Source organism: Pleuronectes platessa, chromosome 6 (assembly GCF_947347685.1).
Source record: "Pleuronectes platessa chromosome 6, fPlePla1.1, whole genome shotgun sequence".
Lineage (NCBI taxonomy): Eukaryota > Metazoa > Chordata > Actinopteri > Pleuronectiformes > Pleuronectidae > Pleuronectes > Pleuronectes platessa.
In genome coordinates this window covers 10,561,872-10,589,099 of record NC_070631.1, presented here as the reverse complement: position 1 = coordinate 10,589,099, position 27,228 = coordinate 10,561,872, and the positions used below count along the sequence as shown (strand labels likewise).

Below are 27,228 nucleotides of genomic sequence, written 5' to 3'. Positions count from 1 at the left end.
CGGGCCTTATTATCTAGCTATGGCTGAATAATGCATCAAATTCATATTGATATTGCCTTAAGAAAAAATTTACTGTTTCCATTTATCTTATATGCAAGCACAGTGTCATGGGTAAACTCCACGGCAAATATTGAATGATGAAGTGCTAAAAGAGACATGAGTCTGCAAAAGTTTAACATTTCTATATAAATAAGGAGTTTTTTGTAGTTTGTTTAATACTTGACACAGAGAGGAAAAATTGCTAATGTGATTACATAGCCAGGAGGTGTGGTTTTATTTTTTTTACTTTATAGAACCTCAGCCAATATTAAATTTAAATGAAATAATGAAGTATGGATTAGGGAACATTATTACATTGCAGAGCAGTGCATGTTTTTCTTTAGTGTATAACGCACAAAGCCCCAGGTCCTTATCACAATCACAAATACATCCTATTGAAAACACAATAAGAAAATAGTTTCCCCCTTTTCCACAGTGTGCAGCCAAAGCTCAAAAGTAATTAAATGCAACATTATCAGCATCTGAAGACTTTTTCACTTCTTTGCAGAGATAGTCATTTAAATTCATGAGCAGTCGCTCTCCTGCGCTGTCTGCTCAGATAAATGCACCTTTCATTTCTTTCTTTAATTTGTTTTCTGTGTTTTATCACATTTGTTTGTCAGTTGGGTTTTAGAGATTTGCCAGAGTCGAGCACCGTCCATCAGCGGTGACTCTTCACCGTTCGTAAGCTCTTGCATGAAGACGTGAACCGGCACAGTCAAACGTTAATTGTTGTCCAAATTGAGTGTAATTTTTAAGGCTGCTATTTACTAACAGCGTTTTCACCACCACGCCGAGCGACTCAGTGTGATTTGTCGCTCGGCCGATCAAGCTGTTTCCACTCACCACAGTATGGCGGCCACCTGGGTGGTGAGCCATAGCCGCCTCCAGAAAGACTGCTGATCTGGCCAATGCAGTCGTATGTATAGAGGAAGACAGAAATAACTCTGCGTAAACACGTCTGTGCAGCGCGTCCTCAGGTTAGCGGCCTCGTACCCTCTCTGCAAAGAAGTTTCTGCTTCCAACAAACAGAAAATTGCAACCACAAATCCCTCAAACGTGGCACTGCAGTTGCCTTCCGGCGGTGCTGTCGTGCATTCAGGATCAGGGCAGTATATTTTTGGGCTTTGTTTTTTTATAAGAAGCTCAACTATGGATTCTGAAGGGAAAGACTGATGCAACCCATTGAAAGACTGTATATGTGAAACATTGCTGTACTTCTGAAAGCAACAGCGGCGGCATTCTGCAATATACTGAGCTGATCTTCCCGAGCGCAAACTCAAAGCTTGTATGGCCAATATTTATGACAATAATGCAGAATAATCTCTGCTGCATGTCTGAAAGCTCCCCTGGAAACCCTGCTGAGATAGAGTTAGATGTATAAATGTATTAAATTTCAAATAATATTTTAATAATATAAAGGCATCTCTTAAGAATTTTACCTGGGAAACTGAGTGAATGAATAGCAGAGTGTTAAAAGCCTCGTTGTATTATTTTATCAATATTTATTTTTCTGAATATAACATTTCTTATGCGCACAGAGGAAATATTTTCCACCAGCTTTAATTCCTCCTTAAGGTCCGGCAGTAAAATGATTTATTGGACTAATAAAACCAAATAAACACACGGTCTGAAAAATCCAAGCGACAAACTGCAGAGTATAAACAATCGCATATTGTTTTAGTTGTTCTCTCTAGACTTTCTTAGAGGATTCACAACAGTACATAGGAATACCATTCTCTGACTCACCACACCACTGCCCAGAAATGAGTTTCGTAATCCAACCAACACAGAGCTAGAGACATCACCCACTTGTTCACGCACAGATACACACAAACACACAAATACACACACACACACACACACACACACACACACACACACACACACACACAAATAAACGGGCCATAGCATACAAAAAGAAGGAATATGGAAAGCAAGCCATTAACAAGTTGCCTGCAGCTACAGCCTTTGCGATCGCAGAGACGGAGGCAAAATTCTTGTATGAATTGTAGATACGGTATATCCATTAGGGGGCGAGTTGTGCTCGAAGTCCCCCCTCCAGCACAGATCAATGCACTGGCTCCACTGATGTTAGGGGACGTGCCTCTCAGGGTAGGAATGGTAACGTTCCCTGTGTCTGACTGGCATCACTGCGGTCCTGGCGGCCATCTATTCTCCATGCTCCAACTATGAACACCATGAAAAATCATACCTGTCTGTTCTCCTTTTGTCTTCCTCTCCAACCGAAGCAACTTCCATACAAGATGAACCTTTCAGATCAGGTACTGAGACGGCTGCCGGCCGCGCACCTCCCACATCTGATTACTGTCATCTAAAACGAAAAACGTGGAGGAGTACTTATTGGGCTGGTGTGTGTGTGTGTGTGTGTGTGTGTGTGTGTGTGTGTGTGTGTGTGTGTGTGTGTGTGTGTGCGTGTGTTACAGAACTCTGAGGAGGATCAGCGGTTAAGTAAGTCGACTTCTCTATTAGAGAGCCAGCACCACCACCTGCTGCACTGTCTGGAGAAAACCACTGTGAGTACACACACACACACATACACATACACATACACACACACACACACACACACACACACACACACACATTTGTTTTCAGTTGTGCAAATTGTATAATATTATTTTAACGTCAGCATAAAGCCCCATATAAATCCATGCATTTCTCCCTGGCTGTAGATCATTAGATGGAAGTAACTGACAGCCGGGCATAATGTGTATAGATCTAATGTGTTTATTTGTCCGTGGGCCAGTGCAGCTCACTGTGGCACGATGTCCAGAACACTGCATTTTCCCATATGACACACACTCATCTGTGTCATAATGCGTTACAGACGCACTCACACAACACAACTCGTCACACGACAAATGGAAGAGTCTAGCATGCACTGTTGCACATGCACACACCCAAGCTGTCGTTCTGGAACCATACATATGCATATGTGAGAAAATGGACGACAAGAACTGCAGTTTGAAACCTATGACTAGAACGGCCCTCATAAACCTGCCTGTCCCCATAAAGCACATTTAATTGCATGTGCTATTCCCTTACTCCAATGAGAAGGATCCATGGCAGATTTTATTGAGCTCTTTCTTCTGTCCTTTCACCAAGTTTTATGGAAATCACAATCAGTGTTTTTTGTTTAATCCTGCTAGAAATCTGACCATATGACGGGGGTGAACACAAATCCTCATCGGCTGCGCTATTATGTTTAAAGTTGATATTTAAACGTAAATACTTACAAATTTACACACGCAACCACATGAATTAATTTACAGCCATGTTTAGCCACCTGCCTTGTTTAGCTGCTGCTCACTTCTCCAGTACGTCTCTGTCTTTGTCAGACTGCTGTTTGAAGCAGGTAGAGTACATACAGGGTTTGTTTGGAGCTTTTTCACTGTCGTGGCCAACAAACAGCTCCACTGGGAGAGGTGAGAGTGAACCAACACAGCCGTGGACCATCAAACCAGAACAATAATCTGGAAGCCACCGTAAAGCTCAGTCGGGCCGATGCGATGCTCCGATTTGGGTGATAAACTGGGTTCATCACCCCATTCATATACAATTAGTCACGTGGTCAATTGTTAATATACAAGTTATAGCTGCTTTGAGGAGCTGAGACCCTGGAGAATTGATTTTGAGCTAAACACTAAAATCATGTTTACTATGTGAGGGTACACACATACACACACACATCAATATTAAAATAATAATCACTTCTCAGCAGTTATTGACCCAGGCTATGAAGCAGAAAACGACAACCTATATCAAATCACGTACAGTACATAGTCATAAATATACTTGTTGTAAATGTCACTTCTTCTATATGACTCACTCTCTCTCTCTGTGTGTGTGTTTGTTCCTTTTGCCGGTCCCGCTCTCTTCATCTCCAGAACCACGAGTTTGTGGATGAACAGTATTACCAGCAGAGCTACCTGGAGGCGGGGATGCAAAACTACCCATCTCAAAGCCCCTCCCTCTCCAGCCGAGAAGGTGTGACCGGCACCTGCTGCACCCGCCGGAGCAAGAAGCACCACACCCCTTTACAGAACGCCAGCGGCCCAGCGCACATGCAGCCTTTGACGCACACACACCAACAAGGTTTGCAGGAGCTCAGCACCATCCACATCAGCACCAGGTGAGATAAGGATTCCCCACGGATGGAAACAAAAAGACTCAATATATAATAATATCTAATATCCTTAAATTTGTGTGCTGGGGTGTTTCTGAAATCACTTCAAAGAAATATACACTCTCGCTTACTTATACACTGTTGTGTATTAAATCAGATTTTCCCTCAACAATTTTTTGGGGGAATCTGAATTCGATTTTGACAAAACTGTTTTTTAACAGCTTTGTTTCGAAACTGTGTCGCATCGTGTTCATACAAAAGTTCGAGAAATCATCCACTGATAATGTTATTTTTCTCAGAGCTTTCAATATCTCTACTGTGTAGAGCAGCCTCCTGGCTTCTCACCCTCTGACCACGTACGAGTAAAGGTTACGGGCGACTGATCAAGTCTTTCAATTAGCCTAATTAGTTTTTGCGTAACTCATGACAACCGACAACTAGCTGCTAATTTACTGTCAGATTGTCCCCACAACATTACCTCAATGATTCACTTATTCTTATCAAATGTTTGTGTTATCTATGAATTGGAGGAAGGGTATATTGCCCTGAGTGAGGTAATACAGTGAATTTTAACCTTTATTTCCCCAGGATTATTCATAACCAGGTTAGAGGCTGAAATGAAATCGGTCTATAAAGTAATACAACTAAGACAACTAATCATCACCGACAGAAAAAAGTCGTCAATCATCAGCTGTTGAATTAACTAATTTGCAAAGAACTTCCCTCTTACCCGCCCAGACGTCAAAGAGCAATGTGAGAATCCCGATGGTGTTCCTTTCCTCGGCCATCCAACAATTGCACGCCAAATATTTATGCAGCTTCCACCATTGGTTCAGTCCACAAACTCCACACGGAGGAATACATGTTTATTCAGAGAGCCTCTCAAATTTCTTCGGCAGCCAATGTTTACTCCGACTCTCTTGTTGTTTACTGGGAAAGGCTGAAAACCAATTCACGAGCAGCTGAAAGCTGAGCAGAGCTGCAGAGACGCTCAGTGGTTCTGACACCACCAGCATCCCAATGATATTATTCACTGTCAGTGGTCACAATAATGTTAGAACAGAAGAAATGTCTGCACACCAGTTGAAGCTCCAATACACTTTTAAATTCCGTCCCCTTTTAATTACTGGGACGTAATTAAAATAGTTTATAGAAGCTTCCACATTTCTTTTCTTCTGGTTTAGGTAAGCACTGGATTTATCCACCAACTTTTGATGCTAGTCCTTTTCGTACACTTTCAGAATAGTAATGTTCCCTTTGTCACAGCGTCTGTTGTCAGCGCTGAGCTAGGAACACAAGTAAAGCTCAACCTGTCTCTCTCCTTTTTTCTCTTGTTCAAACTTACAAGACAAACCATTCGGATCAGGCAGTGAGGCAGCTGTGGGTTTGGCTCCACCGGCGTCCCACTGCTACACTTGGAGAGTTGATTTGAAGGTTGTGACATGTGGATTTCTGGACAAGTCACTCATATCCTAATCCTTGATTCTCTCTGCTTTTTTCTGGATGTGCAGTCGCTCCAGTCTGAACATGCGCGTGGACGAACCAGGAGCCCTGAACTGCCAGAGCAGCCAGATCACCACAGCAATCATCAGCATTCCCACACCGCCCGTGACGACCCCTGATGGCGACGCTCACCTGCCGGTGGGCCCCACCTACCAGAACGTTGTGAAGGTGTCCGCACTGTGAAGACTGGAGCTGCAGAGCCGCCATGCAGAAAGACAGATAAAGACTCACTGAGACAGACTGAGGGACAGATGAGGACTGGGAATGACAGGAGAAAGCATCCGTGAGTCCTAGCTGGGGTGGAGCCTGCCCTCTGCTGGTCATGTACTGTAACGACATGGACTCCCTGTACTGACAGAGGATGGCTTTTAGATACAGTTTATTCATGTTAGTGGTTGGCATGCATGTGTGCGCGTATGCAAGTGTGTGTGTGGGTGAAAGAATATGTTTAAGGTGTTATTCTAGCTGAGGTGAGTTCCCAGACTACGTCACGTGTCACTGTGCACAAAGCACCTTCTTTTATGATTTCAACTTCAGTTTGATACTTTTCCAGCAGTAGTCACAAGGAAAAGGGAAGAAAACTCAAACATAAAGAAAAATAAAACACGTAATCAGAATCTTTTCTTTTCCCCTCTGATTTCCCCCCTGCCCTTTGGACTCGTGTCGTTTAGATCCTCTCACCCAACAATAGATAAATATGCCACCGATTCCCTTCCTGGTCCAATATCACTCCACAAGAGTGACAATTCCTATGAAGATGAAATATGGTTGGTGTTTCTGTGACGACGTTACCGAGGAGTTTCATATTTGTGAATGAATGAATGTGACTTTTTGCTAGATAGAGGATTTGTGACGTTTTGGAAAGGAGATGTTTGTGTGTGTGTGTGTGTGTGTGTGTGTGTGTGTGTGTGTGTGTGTGTGTGTGTGTGTGTGTGTGTGTGTGTGTGTGTGTGTGTGTGTGTGTGTGTGTGTGTGTGTGTGTGTGTGTGTGCGTGTGTGTGCGTGTGTGTGCGTCTATGTGTGAATGTGTAAGACTCAGTCGATTGAAAACGTGTGTTTCAATTCTTCTGGAAGTCTCTACGGCTCAGTATATGGCATATTTGACTAGCTGCCACTCTGAAGGGTTCATTGAACACTTTTCTGTCAGAGACCCTCAGCTCCAAGCCTTCCACACAACATGTGCCTGTTTAGCTGCAGTAAAAAAGAGAGTTCTGTTACAGTTTTCTGAATCCCCGCCCACACCCCGTGCCCCCTTTTTTCTTTCCACCATTCGACTCCTACAGCCTGACGGACCTCAAACAGCTCAATTCTTAACAAACAGCCAAAAACAAAAAAAAGGAAAATGTTTTTGATTCAAACCACCACAATTAAAAGCACAAGGCGCCTGCTGAGTATTTCTGACACAAATCTGTCCTGAGCCACCGGGTTCTTTGTGAATATTGTTAATAGAATATTTTGTAATATTTGACCATTGTTTGGCAGAACCAGTGAAGCTGTCCTCTCGTTGTCTCGCTCTCTCCCTCACTCTGTCTTTCTCATTTTCTCTCTTTCTCTCTTCCTTTCCTCTCTCTTTCTCTTGTTGTTGTCCTGTTGTGTCCCCACCTCCTGTGTAAACAACAGTATGCTTTCAGTAGTCTTTATAGCTGTCAATGTTTTTTCTTCCCCAAACTCAGCGGGCATTTTTTTCGAAGCTGTTGGGTATGTGTACTCTATGTGGTTAGGAAACTTGGTGTTTGTACTTTTTGTCTTTCTTGGTGTTTTTCAAAGGAATCCTATTTACGTTAATCTTCTGGACAACTCAAAAGAGCGAGGTCTGCTGTCACGGTGACAAATGGAGACCCAGAGGACACTGGATGAGCCGTCCACGTGTCCCCCGTCGCCGAAAACAAGCGCTATACTCTGTTCTCTCGACTCAAAGAGCCACCCTGTAACTTCAGCATCGCCCCCCCCATGGAATCCCATCAAAGTTGGCCTTTGTAACTCTGGACGCTGACCTTTCGGATGATGAGTCTCTGTTGGCCTTTTTTTTCATCTTGAATGTCATTTCCAGGGCAGCGGCTGCAGAGACGGTCAGGTCTGGTCTTTGTTCAGGTGGAGGAGACCTGTGCTGGGCTCTCCCCCTAAAAAACAGGGAGGAACAGCTTCCGTCGGAGCGGACGAGACAACCACCGCCGTTCCGACGCTGGTGTTGATTAAGAGCACACAGACAGGGCTAAAGATACACCCATGCATCAGCAGGCTGTCCATTAGTGAAGAGCATATTTCAAAAGCAATACTGGAATTGGTCTAATATCATGTCTGCCCATTTGTAGCTGAAGTTTATTTTCTTGTGGAAATAGTGTGTGTTTAAAACAAAACTAGGAGCCAAACGCACCCTGGTGATTGTTTTTTTTAAGTATTTAACTTCCTTCAGGTGGAGATAAATGAAAAGCTGAACCAATTTTACACATGCATTTGTACTAAGACTTAGAATTACGCATATCATCACCGTATCAGCCCACTTGTGGAAGTATATAGCATATCAGTGCATCACGACACAAGACTTAGACTCCCCCCCCCCCCCCCCGTTGTGTTCACTCTGATCCCGACATTAGTATCACCCCCTCAAATGAAGAAGCCAAAAATATACTACTGAGTTGGAACAGGGTGTGTTTTACTTCTGATATTCCTAGTAGTGACTTAGTACTCCTGCTGGTACTTTAGAGCTGTACGCAGTCACAGCAGCTGCCTAGATCCAGTATTATTGGTGTTTAAGTAAAAAAAAATAGTGTGCAAATGTACCTGGAGTGAACAAAAGAAGACAAGCACAGGCCAGCAGAGCTGTTTTTTCCCAGTGTGATTATAAAACTGGGGGTTAAAGACATTGACTTTATATTCACAACATCAAGTCCAACATTTGAAGTCGATGGAAAACTATGAGGATGTGACGTAGGTAACGGCACAAGTGAGGTTCCCTGAATTTATTATTTTAACTTATTTGCTATAGGACAGTGATTAAACACCATTTATTTCCCGCTTCCCTGTTTCCGGACAGGTTGTTTTGTGTCAGCTGCACTTTGAAAATGACACAGTTTGACTTATTATCTAAGCATATTTTCTCTCCAAGTGTCAAAGGATTGCATTTTTATTTCCAAACAGCAAATGCAAAAGGTCTTGTCTTTGATTGTGTTTGTCTTTCTCTCTCTCTCTGTTAAGTACTCTTCTTTGATTGTCTCTTTTCTGGGCTCAGTCCGTTTCCCCCTCTCCCTCTTTGCTTTGCCCTCTTACGCCACCTGTCGTTGTTGAGACTACTGCTGTGCGTATCTTGTCAGGTACTGGATATTATGTATGACCTTGTCTTGTGTCCCGACTGTGAAACGCCTGATAAAAACATCTATATCTGCCACAAATACAACAAATCTGTGGGCTCTCTTCTTCACCTGCCTCTAAATCCCTCTGAGCGCGCGCAAAACGGGCTTGTGTACATTTAACTTCAGACCACGTATCCTCAGACATCCATCATCAAAGGGTCGAATCCTCAGGCTCTGGGTTCAGGGCCGGGTCTAGACAGGCATGTATGAGGGGGCAGCCACAAATCTTGAGGGGGCATTGTGCCTAACCCTAACCCTAACCCTATTTAGTTTGAGGGGGCACAACATTTATTTGAGGGGGCCAGGCCCCCTCTTGCCCCTGCCTAGACCCGGCCCTGTCTGGGTTTCAGTGGACAACCCGGGATGGAGGAGAGGATCTTGCTGAGTTCAGAACGAAACTGTCTCGTGACCAAAGTGTAGATGAGGGGATCCACCGCAGCCTGCACGCAGGTCAGCACCACGGCTGAGGTCTCCAGCTCCATCAGCAGCTGTGGGGAAACACAGCAGAGAGCTCAGGATGGTGCAGGGACACAGGGAACCAGAATATGTCTCTCTATGCGTTCTTTATGAGGTGCGACTGTAATTGATTAATGTTCCGTTTTCGCTGATTTGTTTCATCTAACATGACAGAAAAGTGGAAAATACTCCATCACAGATTTCAGAGACTGAGGCGATATCAGCCAATTTGCAAAAACAGTCTGAAAACAAATTTACTTTGCAAAGAATGGATACAAGCAGCAAATATTTTTCATTTTATTGATAAATTATTTAATTGATAATCTAAATTGTTGTTGCTTTTTTTAATTTTTAGCTGCTATTATGATATGAGTGTTAGACACAGCTGCGTAATAGTTGCTTAACACTTATTATTTGGATGTTTCTAATAGTTTTCACATAACTTTTGAAAGAAGAAATGTTAGAATTACAAGTTGCAACAAACAAACAAGCAGCTCACTCTGTCCATTTCCAGCCGAGAGACGACTTTCACCAACAGAATAACCACCATGGGCATCCAGAAGAGAGTGAACGCGATGATAATGTAACCGAAACGCTGTGCCACTTTCCCCTCCATCCGTTTCTTCCCCCGCTCCCTGGCACCGGGGGTCATCAGACACACCGCCCCGACGATCTCGGGATGTCTCCCCGGCGGGCCCCCGGTGCCAGAGGCGGCGGGCGCACAGGGCGCAGCGGCTTCTGCTACCAGGAGCACCGTGCGGCGGGGCGGCAGCGGGCTGAAGGGCCCCCCTGGAGCCGTTACAGCGGCCGGACCACTTACCCAGGCCCAAACGTCCGCAGACACCGTCGGCGTCAGCTGGACTCCCTGGTGGAAAACCTTTTTCCGGTGCTGCCTCACAACTTTGAATATCCGCACGTAGTGGAGGACGATCAAAGTTAAACAGATTCCCCACAACGGCACCAGCACGTAGGGTCCGAACGGGTCCGAGTACCGAAGTGTCTCCCCGGCGTGGCCGGCACCGTGCGGGCGACACAGCATGTAACACAGCGCTTTCTCGGAGAGAGTCAGGGAGACGAGCGCCAGGACGAGGCCGCACGCCCAGATGAACAGGATCCAGACGCGGACCCTCGCTTTCCGCCCCTCGGTCTGGAAGGGGAAGGCTATGGCCTGGAAGCGCTCCACGCTGATGCCGACCAGCGTGAGCAGTTGGACGCAGCTGCACAGCGCGTAGGTGAACTGCTGCAGGGTACAGACGGGCACCGACACCCGGCGACCGCCCCCGTAGCGCAGCAGCGAGAAGAGCAGCAGCGGCGTGTCCACGGAGCATTTGAGCAGGTCGCTGGTGGCCAGGCTGACCAGCAGCGCGTTGTTGCAGGTCTGCAGGCTCTTGGTCCTTGAAACCACCCAGCAGACCCACAGGTTCCCGGGTAAACCCAAGACCAGGGTCAGCGTCAGGACTGTGCAGTTGAACAGGAGGAACCACATTTCCACGCGAGTGTCACGGTGCCAGGTTGTTTGGTTCCCCAAAGACTGAACATCCATCATCTCTCCGGAGTGGGACATGTCTCTTTCTTTCGTCCAAGATCACCTGTGTCACGGTGGAAGGCAGTGTGCAGCACAGCCTCGGATTTAAGGGAACACATGGTACAGAGTAGTTGAAGAGGACCTCTGCTTAAATTGAATTATTCAAGGGTGTTTTTTCCTTTTATTTGGCTCTGGCACTGATTGGGTGGATGGTCAGTAGCGGTTGATTGTCCTGTAATCAGGAGCAGGAGTAGTCTGACCTTGTGGAGGAGATGACGGTGAACAGCAGCCTGCCCTCCTCCCTCTTCACCTTCCTCTATAAAAAGAAGAGGTGATGTGTATACTCTGAAGAAGTTGGGAAGATTTATCATATTAGCAAAGTCGAATGGCAGCGCAAAACAAGCTGCATCAAGTTGTAAAACGCTCAGGAATCTGCCTCTGAAATGTGACAGATATCATGATCCTGAATTATTATATTATGTGAAAATGTAAAAAAAACAAAAAAACTTTCACTACGTTATCTGGACCCACACCACATCTGGACCCACACCACATCCAACCACCGGATGGTTGGAACAGTTTCATGGCTTGTGAATGTGTAGACTCATTACAGAAAAGGGCTTTGAGACACATCTTCCATGCTGGTCATTTATTAGTGACAGAACTGTGCCATACATGGTATTCATGTGAAGAACAATATGATAACCAACTAGAATGACACTGAACAGAGCAACAAGGCCCAACAATCCTCCAATGTAAAAACAAAAAAAAGGAAAAAGTGAGGAATGTAATGTTGCAATGAAAGAAATGCGTCATCCACTTTCATTCACACCAAGAGTTAGTGCTTCCGTCCCAGGGCCAACCTTCCCACAGAGTAGGTTCAACAGTAACTGATGAAAACACAGCGTACTCTGGAGGTTTGAACTAAATAAATCTAAGTGCAATATGTTACAGCAGAAGTGCACAACAAAATTATAACAAGTCCTGCAGCAGAACATATACACACACACACAGTATGTCAATGGAGTCTGGCTTATTTCACACAAGAGAACGTCATCATTAGAAAAACGTATTAACAGTTCAGGACAGGTCACTGTTTGAGGAGTTCTTCCATGTAGGCAGTGTTCATACGATAAGCTGCCATCCAGCTGTTGGCTGCACTGTAGTAGCTTTGGTAACCTTGTGCTTGAAAAGGAGACATAGAGGCGTAGTAATCATTCCAGGCTCTGTAGCAAGTTCTCCAGTAAACTTCAGCACTCCTTTCCTTTTCTTCCTCCTCCTCCTCCTCCTCATCATCATCATCACCCTCCTCCTCCTCCTCTTCTTCTTCTTCCTGATCTCCTTCATATCTCTCCCTCTTTCTCTTAATTTTTTCGGAGAGTTTTTTGCTGTGTTTGTCAAACTCTTCTTTCACCTTTCTTGATGCATGTCTGTCAGTCTGTGAGCGAGCGGCCTGATTGTCCTCCCTGTTTGATCTGACGCTCGGTACAGAGTCACACAAAGGTTTCTCATTTGACTCAAAGGTCCTCTGCTGATATGTTTTGGGTGCCGGAGAATATACGTTGGGCTTCGGTTTTGGTTTGGCCACAGTTGGTTTGTTTCTAGCATCAGTGTGAGGTTGGGTCACTGCTCTGTGGTCACGTCCTCCAGTGGGATTCAACCGTCCCACCGTTTCGTTATCCTTCTGGTTCTCCTCCGTGTCCGAGCTTGAAGAACTGGAAACTGACCTTGGACGTGAAGGGTTGGATTTCCAGCTTTCTGTTTTTTGTGTTACACTTTGAGTTCCGTCATCATGGAGCATGAAGGACTCTCTGTGCCCGTTCTGATCATCGCCGCCGTCCACATCTCGACCTCTGAACTCCCTGATGACCTCCACTGATCTCCCCAGCCCTGTATTAATGAAGCTCCAGAAATCCTGCTCAGCTTCCTCGAAGGTCATGAAGCTCGACCTGCAGCTCTTGAACGAGCTGAGCGGGGGGATTTTGGGGAGAGCGTCTTGCTGCTGTTTTCGAGTCTGCACTTCCCGAGGGGAACTCACAGGAGACACTTTCCTCGTGGTCGCTTCAACACGTGCTTCCCTCCTGGGTGGTGGTTGGCTCCTCTCCGGCTTTGTTGGTGCACTCCGCTCGACAGGTTGATCTGCGATGGAGGGGACAGCGGCGGCAGCGGCAGGGACATCAGCCTTGACACGCCTCTTTTTCTCCGTCTTGGAGGCGTGCTGGGATAAGGAAACTGGAGTGGAAGCTTCAGTGCAGACATCCCAGTCACATGGCTCATCCATCAACCCCGTCTCTATGGTGGCTAAAGAGACAGATGACAAATGAGACTGGAAGTACTTCACCACATGAATAGTAAAGAAAAGAATTTGATTTAAAAGGAGAACAAATCTACAAAGAGCACAGAGGTGCACATCCTGCATATGAAACATGTAGACACGTCGACTTACATGGTAATACGGACAAACTCAGGCCGCACTTTTGAGCAATGGCCATCATCTTGTTCTCCTCCTCACCATGGCAACAGTAGGTCACAGCCAGGCCCTGAGTGCCTACAAACAAAACGCAACCATGATGAGAACCCATTCACATTACAGTGAGGGATCAAGGAGGGTGTGTATCCAGGGGCAGCAGGTGCACACACACACACTTTCAGGACAACACGCAAGTCAAAATAATTCCCATTAATAGCACATGATTAAGAACCTAATGACCTTGTGAGGTGGGTTGAAACTGCTAATACTTCAGAGAATGACGCTGATCTTCAAATCGCTATTGAAAGCATTTAGAGGAAGAGGAAACTGGTCTAATTCAGAGCAACGTAAAGTGCTGCAGGTTTTCAGACGGGTACCATACCACTAGGAGAGAAACTGATTCCTCCAACACTGAACTGGATTTGGTTTGTTGCTAAATGATCATTTAGAAACAATAAAATATACAAAACTGCTAATTAAATGCAACAAAATTAAGCCTTTCCTATTTAACAGTAAGTAAGAATCACCCTGAAGCTGTTTTAGTTTGGCTATTGAGTCAAGTTAGTCCACCTGAAAACAACAGAAAGTTATCTTAACAGAGGACAGACTCAATAATGATGCAACGTCTCAACAAGCACTCAGTCCCCTCCTGCACAGTGTCATCAGCTGGCTGGTCTCTAATAGGATCATGTGAAAAGGTGAAAATGCTGACTAGTGTTGACTCTGAAGTCTGGTTTCTGTCTCAATCAAACTGTTTTGGGGACTGACCAAAGCGCCCTGCACGTCCGATTCGGTGCATGTAGGTTTCCCAGTCCTGAGGGATGTCCAGGTTTATCACCAAGTTGACCTTCTCTGCGTCTATACCTCTGGAAGTCTGACAAGAGGAGAAGGTGGAAGAGGAAACAAATTTTAGGACATGCAAAAATACGAAATGATGGGTGACATATTGGAAAGCAGTGCAATGAGATGTGTCCATCTCACCAGGTCAGTGGAGATGAGCACCCTGCATTGGTACTGCTTCAGTTTTGACATCGCCTCCAGCCTCTGGTCCTGAGTCAGACCTCCTGTACAGGTCATCACACAGCGTCACATTAAATCAACTGAATCAACTCTGCTGAGACAAACAGCAATACAAAAAATAAAAAAATATTTGTACTTTCTTTCACTAAATTACCATGAAATAAATATCTTTAGAGTTCGGGGCTTTTAGCTTCACTCCGACAAAAGGAATTTCACAAAATGGAAATTATAGTGAACATTTTAATCCAACAAATGTTTCCACCATTAAAATAAGAAGAAAAAAGATAAGATGATAAAGACAGACAATCTATAATGAAAATAATAGTAACTTAATTAATGATAAACCTCACAAATACGTGTGCTCAATAAAGTCTGAAATGTAAAAAACCTGCAGGACCACCAAGCCGCTCCTAACTAAGATTTATTATTATTATTATTATTATTATTTACAAATGTATACAAGCCTATACTATTTATATTAATCATTTATCAAAATTGACATGCATATATTTTCTGTCGACTGGTTAACATATTTACTTCACTGCTCAAAAAGATCTCACCTGAGATACAAACAGCAGGTAAGCCTTTGGAGGACAAGATATCTGCCAGGTGCTGAGCCCTGAGGAGCAAATCCAACATCATGTGTAACTGTTTCTCCAAGATACACATATTATACGCACACAAACTCTACAACACGTACGCAGTAAAATAATGTGCTACCTTGTGTGTAGGTTGGAGAACACGAGGGCCTGGTTGAATGGGATTTTACTGAACAGCTCCATTAAGTGCTTCACCTTCTCTTGGAAAACCTTGTGAGGTAGCGGATGGGACTGCACCAGCTTGTAATACTGCTTCAGACCTGCCAGGGGGCGCACCAGGGCAAAATACACGGAGGAGCATTAATCCAAGTAGAACGTCAACTGATTATACACAGTCTCTGAGGTCTATGAATATCAGGGCCTGTTTCCCTAATCTCACAAGGAGCTATTATCCACAAATAATTTTCTGACAAAGTGAAGGAGTCTCTGTTGAAAATCTCCCCCTGTATATTATTTCCTGGTGGTAATATGAGCCAACAGGAACAGGAGAGAGTTTTACCTTTGAGGCCCAGGTCACCGGGATTGAGTCGCACAAATGTGGGCTCTCTCATGTAGCGGGTGAGGTGCTGTGCAAGGGATTCTGGGTAAGTGGCGGATAGAGCAAGCATCTGTTTGTTCACAGGCAGAGAGGAGAAAATCCAGCTGAGGGGAAATGACAAGAAGGAGAGTTTCAGCATGTCTGGGTTTGTTAATTTGCTGTATTATACAGTAAATCCAATTATAGATGGCTGAATCCATCTTACTTGATCTGCTCCTGGAAGCTGCCCTCCTCCAGGAGCTTGTCTGCCTCATCCAGAACAAACAGCCTGATGCTTGCGGTGGACAACATGCCCAGCTCGATGAGTTGCTTGATACGACCTGTGCACATGACCACAAAGAATCACAAAACACATAGAACTACATGACATTTACATAAACAGATTAGGCCCATCTGTTAATATTCTACTGTCCTCTCGTACCTGGTGACCCCACAGCTATATGGCACTTCTTCAGGTGGGGTTTGTCCTGACTTACGGGTCGGCCACCGATAAAAACGTGGCATTGCAGACCCTCCATGGCACAGCCTACGGCCATCACTACTGAGTGGATCTGCACCGCTATCTCACGTGTCGGAGCCAAAACAAGAACCTGTGGAAGAAAAAGGTTACGTTTATTTTGGTCAACAACCACTTGCATATAGAGTAATTGGGCCCAGATTAAAGAGAGACAGGTGCTGGGAGGTTCCCAGTCAGTAATACCAAACAGCTAATAAGATTATGTTGCATTAGAGTACAGCCAGTTGATCAACAAAGCCAGATGCACGTCTCCTTTATCAATCACCGTCTGATTTGATACTTTTCACACTGAGCAGCTTAAACTCATCAGATTAAATCAAAGATCACACATGAAGTGATTACTGCTCATGACCATCTGTTGTTAGTTATAAAACAAAAGGGGGTTAACTACAAAATAAAACTTGTTTGCTCACGCTTATCATTTTTGAAGATACCTAAAGACTGATATTTACCATCACTTAGAAAGGAAACTATACATATTTTTTTTTAGTCACAAAAATGTTTGAGCATCTGTACTTTTTTTTTTATATATACATATACACCTGCATATGTAAAAAGTAAGGTATTAAAGAATAGAAAAACTCATTCTGGGCATCATTTAAACTCCATTTATCCATCTCCACTTCCCGAATCCATATACACATTCATGCATAAACTCCAACATACGATCCACAAATCATCTTGATTTCCAGTGAAGTGATATCACTTGCCTGAGTCGCAGGATTCTCTGGGACCAGCGAGTCCAAGGCGATGGTGCAAAACACGCACGTCTTTCCCGTACCAGACTTGGCCTGTACGATCAGATCTGCAGCAGCGGGTGGACAGAGTGAGATTAACACAAATTTGTCGGAATAACCACAATTACAATTTTGACTGACACTATTGCTTGGGGGCAAAAGCGCTGCTTCATGTCATGAGGGTTTCTTCTGTAGGTGAAATAATCCTTTTGAAACATGGTTAATATTTATGATGTCAATAATGACCACAATTGTCGTGATGACCATTTTAGCCATCACTGTATCTCATAAAACCCACACAAAAGGAAACTATGTAACAACAGTGTGAAAGGAAATGACTTCTGCTGAGATACAAAGTATAAAGCTTTATTGTCATAAACACCAATAATAAATATATTTGACTTTCAATGGCGTAATAGTGCTGTCAATCATTTTACTGGAACTACTATATTGCGAAATAGTCCCAATGAAAAGCTTTGCTATGTGGATTATCCAGATTAACACAGACACTGTTTCCATTAAATTAGGTTTATGTTAATTTAGTTTACACCTAATGTACTGATGCCACCGAGTACACCATGCAGTACACACAAGAGGATGAATACACAAGTTTTAGTTTAGTAATAGTATTTAATTGTGCTGTAATATTACAGTATGAAATAAGATAATCCTTTCATTTGTGCCACAATGGTGACATTTGCAATATTAAAGCAGAAACAGTCAAAACTAGGCATCAGTAAGTAGTAACACTTATTATGAATGGAATACAAACTAAAACTTATAGTGTAAAAACAAGCTAAATATGATCGGTATGACAATATGCAGAGTGAATGGATTGCACATGAACCATTGTATTTCACAGACAGAATGAACACAGCTCATGTGTTGCCAGATGTTTTGTCTTGCTGAATAAGCAACTAGTTATAAACGTGAGTTTCCCGAACGCACCCAGTCCGCAGCGGCCCAGCGGGATGGCCTTCAGCTGGATGGGGGACGGTTTCCGGAAGCCTGATGCCGACAGTCCCTCCAACACGGCGGGAGACAGCAGCAGGGAGCCGAAGTCGATGCCCTCCGATAGAAGCACATCGTCGGTTCGCTTTCGAGTTTCTATATCATGGGCTGCCTTCTTCGAGGAGGACGCCATGTTGACGTTGACGACTGCGCTGTTTTTACCGCCGGAGATCAAACGCACATCCGGTTTAAAGTGCTGCAGCATAGCCGTGACTCTCCGCCCTCTAGTGCCCGGGAGGGGTACTGAACCCAATGTGAATCCAGTTAAATTGAGAAAAAGAGGGGAAATAAAGAATTTTAAACCGAAGCCCCCCCACCCCTCCTGCAAAGGTAACATAGCTTTTTTACCCACAGCTACTTCATACTTATACGTATACTTACTCATCTGCTTTAGATTTACTTATCCACTGTTATATTTATTCATCTTTTACACATCAGCTGTACATATATATATAAATATACACGTATTCATATACTACAGTATTTATTCATCTGCTGCTGCCTGGTCCTATACATATTCTTAATCACCTTAACTGTACATAATCTATGTCTACATTACTTACCTCAAAGCACTCTAATCACTTTAATCATTCAGTTTGTATCTACATTCTTAAAATCAGTTTTCACAGCTGTTATCCTGTTCACCGTCCTTTACACCATACTCTTATAAACTGCACACATTTTTAACTATCCGTGTATCCTTGTTTTCTTTCTTGTTTTTACTTGTCTTATGATCTGCTCTATGTGCAGTGTGATATCATTTAAAGGGCACATCGTATGCCCACTTTACCGCAAGTTGAAATGGTTCCTTGGGGTCTTAATGAGATGTATGTAACATTTTTTGGTCAAAATACCACAAGGATCATTTAAAACAGCACCCTTTTTACCCTGTCTAAAACAGCCCTCCTCAGATTGACCTGTTTTGATTGACCCCCCCACACACACACACACTCAGACAAAGGCCATGTAGCGGGACTGTGACGTCAATTCGGGTCGTAATCCCATTCGACGCACTCTAGCATATCGTTTCTGTAACGGTAGACATGCCAGATACCCAAATTAACGTGTAGAATCACTACAAAAGTGGAATTTTCATAATATGTCCACTTTAAAGGGACTGTTTGCCCCTATGAATTTTGCTAGTCTAAACTAAGAAGCTTGGTCTGGAATTCAGATAGTTACTTAGACTAAAGCTGAAAGACAAATATGTAAATGTGCCTTTTTTGGTTTAATTCCATGTCACTGTTTCTCATGTTTGCTTAATATTCTAATGAGGATTTTAGTTCATTTAGTGACCCTCAGTTTGCTGCCATTGTTTGGAGACAGTAAAGCTCTGGTTATTAAATGAAATTGCTGCTCATTGCTTCACTTCACCTCTGACACCTAAAGTGGGGAAATAGAAACAAACAGGCCACTTTTGTTTGCAGGCTATGTTGGACTAAAGCTATTGTGCTTTTGCATCTTTAATTAACCCACATGCATTTAACCAAGACCCATATTGTGTCATTGAGTCCCTGCCTCATTACTCAGGCGCAGCTGTGAAAAAAGCAATCATGGAAAGCGCAGTCTTACAGGATATTAGAGAGAATTATCGCCTTCACAATCCGGATCTTCCGATTTGGTTTTCAAGAATTAAATGTCATGTTATTGAGCCTCTTACTGGGCTCTCTTATTAATTGAGATCCATCTCCTATACTCCTGCATTCGTGCTGCGCCAGGACTGTCAGCACATGTCTATCATCGCTTTGCCTATGTTTTATACTTTGTGAAACAGTTGCTTTTATCTGAGTACATTTCTGAAATTGGATTGGATTTGCTTTTAGCTAATAATGGACCCCTGACACATAATATTTTTTTTTCCAGGAGGCAATTTGTGGCATCAGCCAGAAGCACCACTGTGTCATCCACACATCCACACCGAGCAAAATGGAGACTGTTGCCCTCCAGAGAAACTCCTCATCGTCTCACAGCTCAGACGACGGAGAGCTCCTCTCTCAGACTGGCTTCACAATACTGGCCGTTATCATGGGTGTTTTTTCTTCAGCGGGGATCATCCTCAATGTCCTGGTGATCGTGGTGACAGTGAGACACAGGCAGCTGAGGCAGCCCCTCAGCTACGCACTGGTGAACTTGGCTATATGTGACCTGGGCTGTGCAGTGTTTGGAGGTCTGCCCACCACAGTGACCAGTGCCATGGGATACTTCAGCCTGGGACGTGTGGGCTGTGTGCTGGAGGCCTTTGCTGTCGCCTTTTTTGGTGAGTCTACAGCTTTTTAATTTTTGTGAAAAAGTGAAGTTTGTATGTGAGTTGAACAACTTGGTATAATTGAACCCGCATGGTCCTCGAGGCAGTACACAAATCTTTTGGTAGAAGCAGCAATATAACAATGCTCCATCAGTAAAGCTAAAGGGGCTGCATTTAGAATCCTTAGGACACACGCTATCATCAAAGTGCTCTTAAAGAATCACAAATAAAAGAACATATTTTGGCCCCGGTTAGTGATATAGTGAACGTGGTAGAGCTTTAAATGTTCTTTTGGTAGAAATAAACATTTGTTCCATGTTGACACAAATTCTTTCCAAAAGTGAGAATCAAAACACGAAGCTGATGTTGTATTCTGTAACACTTGCAGTATATTTTCAAAGGATTTATGACAAGGGGGGAAAAAGTACTTACAGTTCTGTTATTTTAATTCTTTATTCTGTGTACACATCGCCTTTGCTTCTTAAGGTCTGTGTTCAAGCATGATACACACCCACCACACAATCAGACCTTTTGTAACCTGTATATGAGAAATATGGCTTTCATCGATAAAAATCGAAACTATCAGTATGTTATACTCCTTTGCAACGTGATACTTCACTTCCAGCCTTTTCGATCCAGCATGTTATACAGCAAAAAAATAAAAATAAAAAACAACCTGTCATCAGTAAAGTCAAGTTTCAAGCATGATACACACCCACCACACACAGTCAGACCTTTTGTAACCTGTATATGAGATTGATGGCTTTCATTGATAAATATCAAAACTTTGATAGGCGAAGGAGATATTCTAGAATAACTTATTTTCTAAAGGTGGTAGAGACTTGTAATGATTTTTTTTTTTACAACATTTACTTTCTTTTCTTCTAGGTATAGCAAGCCTTTGTACAATAGCAGTGATTTCTGTTGAACGCTACATAGTGGTGTGTTTTCCCATGGGCGCCGTCCTGTTCCAGACCAGGTATTAATAACATCCAGATTTTCACTGCATAAAAAAACTTGATGGCTCCACAAAGTGAATCCCACCCTCTGTTCTCCTCAGACATGCAGTGGCAGGAGTGGTGCTGTCCTGGGTGTGGTCATTCGTGTGGAACACTCCACCTCTGTTTGGATGGGGGAGTTATGAGCTGGAGGGAATAAAGGTTTCCTGTGCCCCCAATTGGTACAGTCGTGACGTTGGGAACATGTCCTACATCCTCATGTACTTTTCCCTTTGTTTTGCCATACCCTTCTCCATCATCACCGTGTCCTACTCTCGTCTCTTGTGGACTCTCCGTCAGGTGAGAGACAGACATACGATCGACACTGCATATTGTTGTTGTTGTCATAATAAAATGTTTGTGTGTCTTGGTCTCCTAGGTGACCAAGCTGCAGGTATCTGAGGCTGGGAGGACCAATCGCGTGGAGGTGCAGGTGGCACGTATGGTGGTGGTGATGGTGTTGGCCTTCCTCGTCACCTGGCTGCCATATGCTGCCATGGCCTTGGCTGTTATCATAGACTCCAGCCTCTATATTGACCCGGTGATCGCAACCATACCTGTTTATTTGGCTAAAAGCAGCACGGTCTACAACCCCCTCATATATGTTTTCATGAACAGACAGGTAATCCTTCGTATGAACATGTATACTCACAACTAAAAAGAGAAAGACAATAAAATTCAGCATATACAATCATATGTATTCGTTTCCATTTTAACCATGTGTGCTGTATGTGTGTTTTCAGTTTCGAGGATACGCTGTACCTACGATCCTGTGTGGCTGGAACCCGTGGGCCTCAGACCCACAGATGTCTGAGGGGGAGTCAACTGTCGCCACAATCAACAGGAGCCAGAAAGTCTCACCTAAACAATCTTTAAAAGAATAAAATAACGTATGAATGCACCGTGGGCCCATTCCTTAGGAAACATCAGATAATCTTAACTCAACCAACTCCCGCTTAACTGGATTGTAAACAAATACTTATTCTCCAATTTAAAAAAACAATCCGAGTCGGGTGTGGATGCCAGGAAGGAAGGATGCTCCAAATTCTGTCCGAACTATATATTATATATATGTCAACACAAATAAAATGAAGAAAATCATGACCATATGATACTTCCTGTGTGCTGAAACTTAAGTGTGAAGTCGTCAGAATCTTACACGTTGACAACGACAATCCCCTGGGCTTGTTCTCTGAGATGGATATTAATGATAAATTATTTATACACTAAAATGAATCATATAAACGAACATGTTTTCTTCTGTTTATGAGTACCTTTAAAACTAGTTTGAGTGAAATCATCATCCTTTTCTTAAGAGGCTCCCATTCAACAGTGTAAATTAAATGAAAACATACAAACATTACTTTGTTCATAGGGGCCTACATGTGACCTGTAATTAAATTTTCTGAGTTATTGCTTGAGTTAAATATCAAATGTGATAGACTTTAAAATGTTCTTTTGGCGGAAATAAACATTTGTTCCATGTTGAGACAAATTCTTTCCAAAAGTGAGAATTTCAAAGAAAAAAAAATGCACTTGCAGTATTGTTATTTTAATTCTTTATTCTGTGTACACATCCCCTTTGTTTCTTAAGGTCTGTGTTCAAGCATGATACACACCCACCACACACAATCAGACCTTTTGTAACCTGTATATGAGAATTATGGCTTTCATTGATAAAAATCAAAACTATCAGTATGTTATACTCCTTTGCAACGTGATACTTCACTTCCAGCCTTTTCGATCCAGCAGGTTATACAGCAAAAAAAAGGAAAAATAAACAACAACAACCTGTCATCGGTAAAGTCAAGTCTCACAGTTTGATCATTCACAGTCACTTCCACCTCTCTAAATAAGCACAAATCCAATCATCCTATTACCTTGGCGTTTTATTGATTACAGAAATATTGCTATGACTTTCATTAAAGAATCGCAAAGAAAAAGCCAGAATGTGAATAGCTGTATCAAACCTGTACACGTTTGTATATACAGAGTGAGGGATCTTCTATGTACATGCTACATACTGTCACACTCTGGGTGAATAAGTAGTCCTTCTTACAGGCACAGACGTGGGATCACTTCGCCTTTTCCGAACCCGCACCGAGAGAAAACGCTGCACGAGTGACCCGAGGTCGGGGCCCGGGGGGGGGAGCAGGAGACTCTAATCTACATCCTCTACAGCCGAGATACAGGATACGTCAACCTATTGGTGTGTGAAACAGTTGTGTGCTTGAAGACCTGTGGTGCTTGGAGGATGGACTTTGGTCCTGTTGTTTCTGGCAGTCTGCAACAATAACAGCATGAAACAACAGTGTGTCTGAGCTTGAAATACTCAAAGAGGCTTCGGTGCCCAGTTAAACAGGCGACCTGAAAGTATTTACTGTACTTCATACCCCCCAGGTTGAGTCAGATTCGTCATACAAACTATCTGGTCCCAATGCCGGCAGCACATCACACTGTAGATGTGATTAATTTCAACTGAAGGTACCGTCTCCACACTCTATAAACAGGTTAATGTGGCATTTGGCGTCAGAAGATCCTGTAGTAAAATAAAGGACCGTCCTGAATTTAAAACCGACTGCAGGCATTTTGTTTTCCAGCAGCAGCTCTTTCACATACCAACTGAAAAAGCATCAGTGTGCTAACGTGCAAACAGGAGATGACGAGTAAAGACACGGGTAAGTCTCTGAACAGCAACGTTATGGGCAAACTAACACAGAAGACCGACGAAATGATGCTGAGAAATTCTTCTTCTCCTTCACATACACTTCAGAAAAAAGGATTGAATAATTTCAAGCCATGTCCGACATATACTCCGTTCTACTTTGGGGGGGGGGGGGGGGGGGCACATACAAGACCAGCTGCACCTCGCAGCATTCATAAAACGACACTAGCAATAAGTCCTGAGCTCGAGGAATGTGCAACACGTCCCCAGGCAGTTGCTGCTCCAGTGAGAACACAGTAAAGACTGAGAACAGCATCCTGGAATTATCATTGCTTCAGACAAGTAAAAATTAGGTTCATATATATACAGAAACTTTTTCTTTTTTTTTTTTTTTTTTCAAAGGAACAAAAAAAACAAATGCACTTGGAGTTGGGCATGAGAAGGTCGGGTTTGTCGAATGGTTGATCTACAGAGGTAAATAATCAGGTGCAAAGAGAACATCATCATCAACACCTGTGGACACAATACAACAAATCAAGACAACGTCTGAGTCAAGGCAAAAGAGGAAGGGGGTGTCTAACAATAAGCATGTGAGGATTTGTACACTTCCTTTACCCCTCCGTCCTTCAGTGTTGTCCTTCTCGCGTACTGAAACAGGAGCATCATTGTGGCTTAGTGCTCTATACGAGTGTGTGACAAATGAAGCCATGGCCTACTACTGTGTCAGTGAGTAGCAGTGCTTTTAACTGTAGTGTGGTGGTGTCCAATACATTTTTTTTGGTTTCTCATATTGATTCTTCTTCACTCTAATAACTAGCGCGTACTTTACACCCTGCTCTGCTCGAGTGACTGATGAGGTAACTTAATAACAACCACCCTGACCTCCTGACGATAAGGTGCTAAAGTTTAACTCTGTAAACCTCAATGATCTACACACTCTTGCTATCTTATGTGTGTGTGTGTGTGTGTGTGTGTGTCTATGTTCGTGTATTTGAGAGAGAGGCAGGAAGATAGAGAAAGAGAGATGTGTATGTGTGTGTGTGTGTGTGTGTGTGTGTGTGTGTGTGTGTGTGTGTGTGTGTGTGTGTGTGTTTGGGGGGCCAAGAAGGCGAGGGTCTGGGGCTGCGGTGCAATATTCAGAGTTTGAATTCAGGCTGAGGCATGTTATGAAAATGCGTTCTACAGCTCAGTCTCTTTATGTACAACAACAGTCCAAGAAGAGAACAGAAGTCACAAATGAGAAGGAGCAACAGGGTTTCTTTCTCTCGTTCTTTGTCTTTGAATCGTGTCTCCTCGAGTTCCTTCTCTCCCACATTTCAGTGATGCAGAAAGATCTGTTCCAAAGACCCAGTCAGCCCGCACATCCCAAACGATGCCCTCCTCTGGTCAGCAGCGGTAACAGCAGCAAGGAGAATCATGTCCTCTCACACTTTCTGTCCAGCACCACGCACGCTCACTCATTCTTCAGTCTTTGGGGTTGAACTCTAAGTTTATATTCTTTTTTATGTCAAGTATGAATTCTTCAGCCTTAGTTCTGTGTGGTTTTGTTTTTCAATGTGTGTGTGTGCATGTTTGTGTGTTTCTACGGCAGGATGTGTGTCGCTCCTCCAGCGTGTGTGGCAGGGTCAGTGAATGTATGTCTGGGAGGACAGCTCCAGGTGTCACTGTCCTCTGGGCCTCAGCGCCCCCCCGGCAGCACTAAAACAACACACTCTGCCTCCTGCTCTTTCCCTGGGCTGAGAGAGAGAGAGAGAGAGAGAGAGAGAGAGAGAGAGAGACATGTGAAAAAATGACATTTGATTTTGACACAAACGCACACCACCACACTCCTTAATTTAAAAATTGGTAAATTTCACTCCATGCCAACAGCACAAAATACACTCTTTAGGCCTAAGTATAAGATTTACATAAAGTTTAAATCAATCATTAAATCAATCATTAAATCGATATACACTCCCGACCAATAGTGAGTCAGTCTCAGCTGTCAATCATGGCGTTTTACCCGAATTTTATTGCCTCAAATAACTAATCCAAACCAACATTTGAACAGTTTTTGAATCATTAAGAATGACAGAAACCATATATGAGAAAATTTCATAAAACATGTATTTTCATTGTTTAATTTGTCCCATTATTAATTAGACCAGAACAATAACAGAGGAGTCAGGATTTATGATCCACTCCGCAGCCATCCACTAGGAGACGACAGAGAGGCTTCACTTTTGAGGAGCTGTCGCGACGTCCCTCTTTATAAACAGTGTACGGTCCTGGTGGTTATGGATTTTGAAATTAAACCTTCCTCTATTGCCCCTAAAATAAGATCATGGGGGCACTGTCATGTTCTAAGAGAAGAATTCATTTCTTAATTTTTGCCGTAAAGTATGACGAACTCTATGGTAAAAAGACAGCGGTGTAGTTTCAGGCTTTTAGACAATAGAGTAATACGGTGTGTGTACTCTAGCTGGAACTGAAGCTAAACAATACTTACCAGTAGTGATAACACACTGCAGTAAGACAAACACCCTTATCCATGCTGAGAGAAAAAATGCATTTACAACACACCCAAGCAAACACAAACTGCCAAACCATCACTTACAGTCTTAACAACAAGCCTACATCTCTCGCTGCAGAAACCTAAACAGGACTGCAAATGAAAAGAATCAAATGACTCCTCATTCTTGGATCACATTCTTTTCCATTATGAATATATCGTTGCCCCTTTAATCTCTGAAATGAACCCTGGGAGTGGCCCACTCTAAGAAAAAGAGAGTGAGGTAAGTGAAAGTCGAGATGACACCTGCAGGGGCAGGCTGTGAAATGTGATGGGAGACCGGTAGGAGCAAGAATGGGGAGTTTTAAAAAAAAAGATGAAGGAAACAATTAAAAAAAAAGACATGAGGTCTAAAACATGTGAAATACTACGTCGCTATGTTTCAGGGAAAGCAAGGACGGAAGAGAAATGCAACTTGAGCAGCAAAGATGATGTGACGAACAGAAGAAAAAAATGCATGTAACAGCCACATAGGAAATAAAAGAGGTGAAACTCACAGAATGAAAGAGACCGTATTTACCAGAATGGTAGGGGCCACTCAGCCAGTGGAAGTGGAGGAGAGATTTTGACTCTGAGCCCTGGGATTGGCTGCTTCTCTCTGGAAGTACTGCGAGGGTGCTGAGCCTAGCTTATGGGCCATCGCTTTTTTAGGGGTTGGGGGTGGGGGGGAGCAGGTGGGTTGGGGAGGTCGGGAATATTGAAGTGTTGCAGAGGAGTTGGAGTCGGGCACACAAGGGAGACAGAGAGGATAAAGGGAAAAGATGAGCATTTGCGAAAGAGCGTGGGCACCAGGACAGAGGAGGGGAGGGACAGTTTATCGGGAAACGACAGAGCGGCAGCGGGAAGCAGAAAGA

The 27,228-nt window shown here is 43.5% G+C and overlaps 5 protein-coding genes across 8 annotated transcripts in view; 2 read left to right on the top strand and 3 right to left on the bottom strand.

The window, feature by feature from the left end:
- kcnd3 (potassium voltage-gated channel, Shal-related subfamily, member 3) overlaps positions 1 to 5,875 on the top strand; it is a 92,187-nt gene extending 86,312 nt beyond the window's left edge. The window contains exons 4-6 of one of the 2 annotated variants that reach the window (XM_053425179.1): positions 2,496 to 2,576; positions 3,951 to 4,195; positions 5,701 to 5,875. In XM_053425179.1, coding sequence (XP_053281154.1) covers positions 2,496 to 2,576; positions 3,951 to 4,195; positions 5,701 to 5,875 — 501 coding nt within the window. Of the gene's footprint in view, positions 1 to 2,486; positions 2,577 to 3,950; positions 4,196 to 5,700 lie in introns of both variants that reach the window. The other variant, XM_053425178.1, reaches the window with a different exon arrangement.
- A 3,490-nt stretch (positions 5,876 to 9,365) lies between these two features.
- On the bottom strand, positions 9,366 to 11,041 carry LOC128441938 (beta-1 adrenergic receptor-like). Its single transcript, XM_053424070.1, has 2 exons — positions 9,998 to 11,041; positions 9,366 to 9,530 (listed from the first exon to the last, which is right to left on the bottom strand). Exons 1-2 carry the CDS (start codon positions 11,039 to 11,041, stop codon positions 9,366 to 9,368), a joined length of 1,209 nt encoding a protein of 402 aa, XP_053280045.1.
- Positions 11,042 to 11,657: 616 nt separating this feature from the next.
- Positions 11,658 to 18,067, bottom strand: ddx20 (DEAD (Asp-Glu-Ala-Asp) box polypeptide 20). Its single transcript, XM_053424600.1, has 11 exons — positions 17,853 to 18,067; positions 16,878 to 16,972; positions 16,072 to 16,240; positions 15,856 to 15,970; positions 15,612 to 15,754; positions 15,234 to 15,372; positions 15,074 to 15,132; positions 14,475 to 14,557; positions 14,262 to 14,367; positions 13,470 to 13,571; positions 11,658 to 13,324 (listed from the first exon to the last, which is right to left on the bottom strand). The coding sequence occupies exons 1-11, from the start codon at positions 18,046 to 18,048 to the stop codon at positions 12,114 to 12,116; spliced, it is 2,418 nt and encodes an 805-aa protein (XP_053280575.1). The 5' UTR covers positions 18,049 to 18,067; the 3' UTR covers positions 11,658 to 12,113.
- A 1,774-nt stretch (positions 18,068 to 19,841) lies between these two features.
- Positions 19,842 to 22,374, top strand: LOC128442747 (parapinopsin). Its single transcript, XM_053425316.1, has 5 exons — positions 19,842 to 20,172; positions 21,049 to 21,139; positions 21,221 to 21,458; positions 21,538 to 21,780; positions 21,902 to 22,374. The coding sequence occupies exons 1-5, from the start codon at positions 19,842 to 19,844 to the stop codon at positions 22,040 to 22,042; spliced, it is 1,044 nt and encodes a 347-aa protein (XP_053281291.1). The 3' UTR covers positions 22,043 to 22,374.
- A 328-nt stretch (positions 22,375 to 22,702) lies between these two features.
- Positions 22,703 to 27,228, bottom strand: part of LOC128442399 (cyclin-dependent kinase 17) — a 38,662-nt gene continuing 34,136 nt past the window's right edge. For all 3 annotated transcript variants that reach the window (XM_053424839.1, XM_053424838.1, XM_053424840.1), the window contains one exon: positions 22,703 to 25,559. In XM_053424839.1, the coding sequence (XP_053280814.1) occupies positions 25,522 to 25,559 (38 nt within the window). In that variant the 3' untranslated portion in view covers positions 22,703 to 25,521. The remainder of the gene's footprint in view (positions 25,560 to 27,228) is intronic.

What these genes read in the sequence shown, in the direction of transcription:
- LOC128441938 (XM_053424070.1), bottom strand. Translation starts at nt 11,041, where the DNA reads ATGGATGTTCAGTCTTTGGGGAACCAAACAACCTGGCACCGTGACACT. An exon ending in CTCGGCTGGAAATGGACAGA is followed by an intron (nt 9,531 to 9,997) that starts GTGAGCTGCTTG and finishes GTTTCCCCACAG; the next exon opens with CTGCTGATGGAGCTGGAGAC.
- ddx20 (XM_053424600.1), bottom strand. Translation starts at nt 18,048, where the DNA reads ATGGCGTCCTCCTCGAAGAAGGCAGCCCATGATATAGAAACTCGAAAG. An exon ending in GCTGGGCCGCTGCGGACTGG is followed by an intron (nt 16,973 to 17,852) that starts GTGCGTTCGGGA and finishes CCGCTGCTGCAG; the next exon opens with ATCTGATCGTACAGGCCAAG. An exon ending in CGGTGACCTGGGCCTCAAAG is followed by an intron (nt 15,373 to 15,611) that starts GTAAAACTCTCT and finishes GCCCCCTGGCAG; the next exon opens with GTCTGAAGCAGTATTACAAG.
- LOC128442747 (XM_053425316.1), top strand. Translation starts at nt 19,842, where the DNA reads ATGGAGACTGTTGCCCTCCAGAGAAACTCCTCATCGTCTCACAGCTCA. An exon ending in TCTTGTGGACTCTCCGTCAG is followed by an intron (nt 21,459 to 21,537) that starts GTGAGAGACAGA and finishes TTGGTCTCCTAG; the next exon opens with GTGACCAAGCTGCAGGTATC. An exon ending in ATGTTTTCATGAACAGACAG is followed by an intron (nt 21,781 to 21,901) that starts GTAATCCTTCGT and finishes GTGTGTTTTCAG; the next exon opens with TTTCGAGGATACGCTGTACC.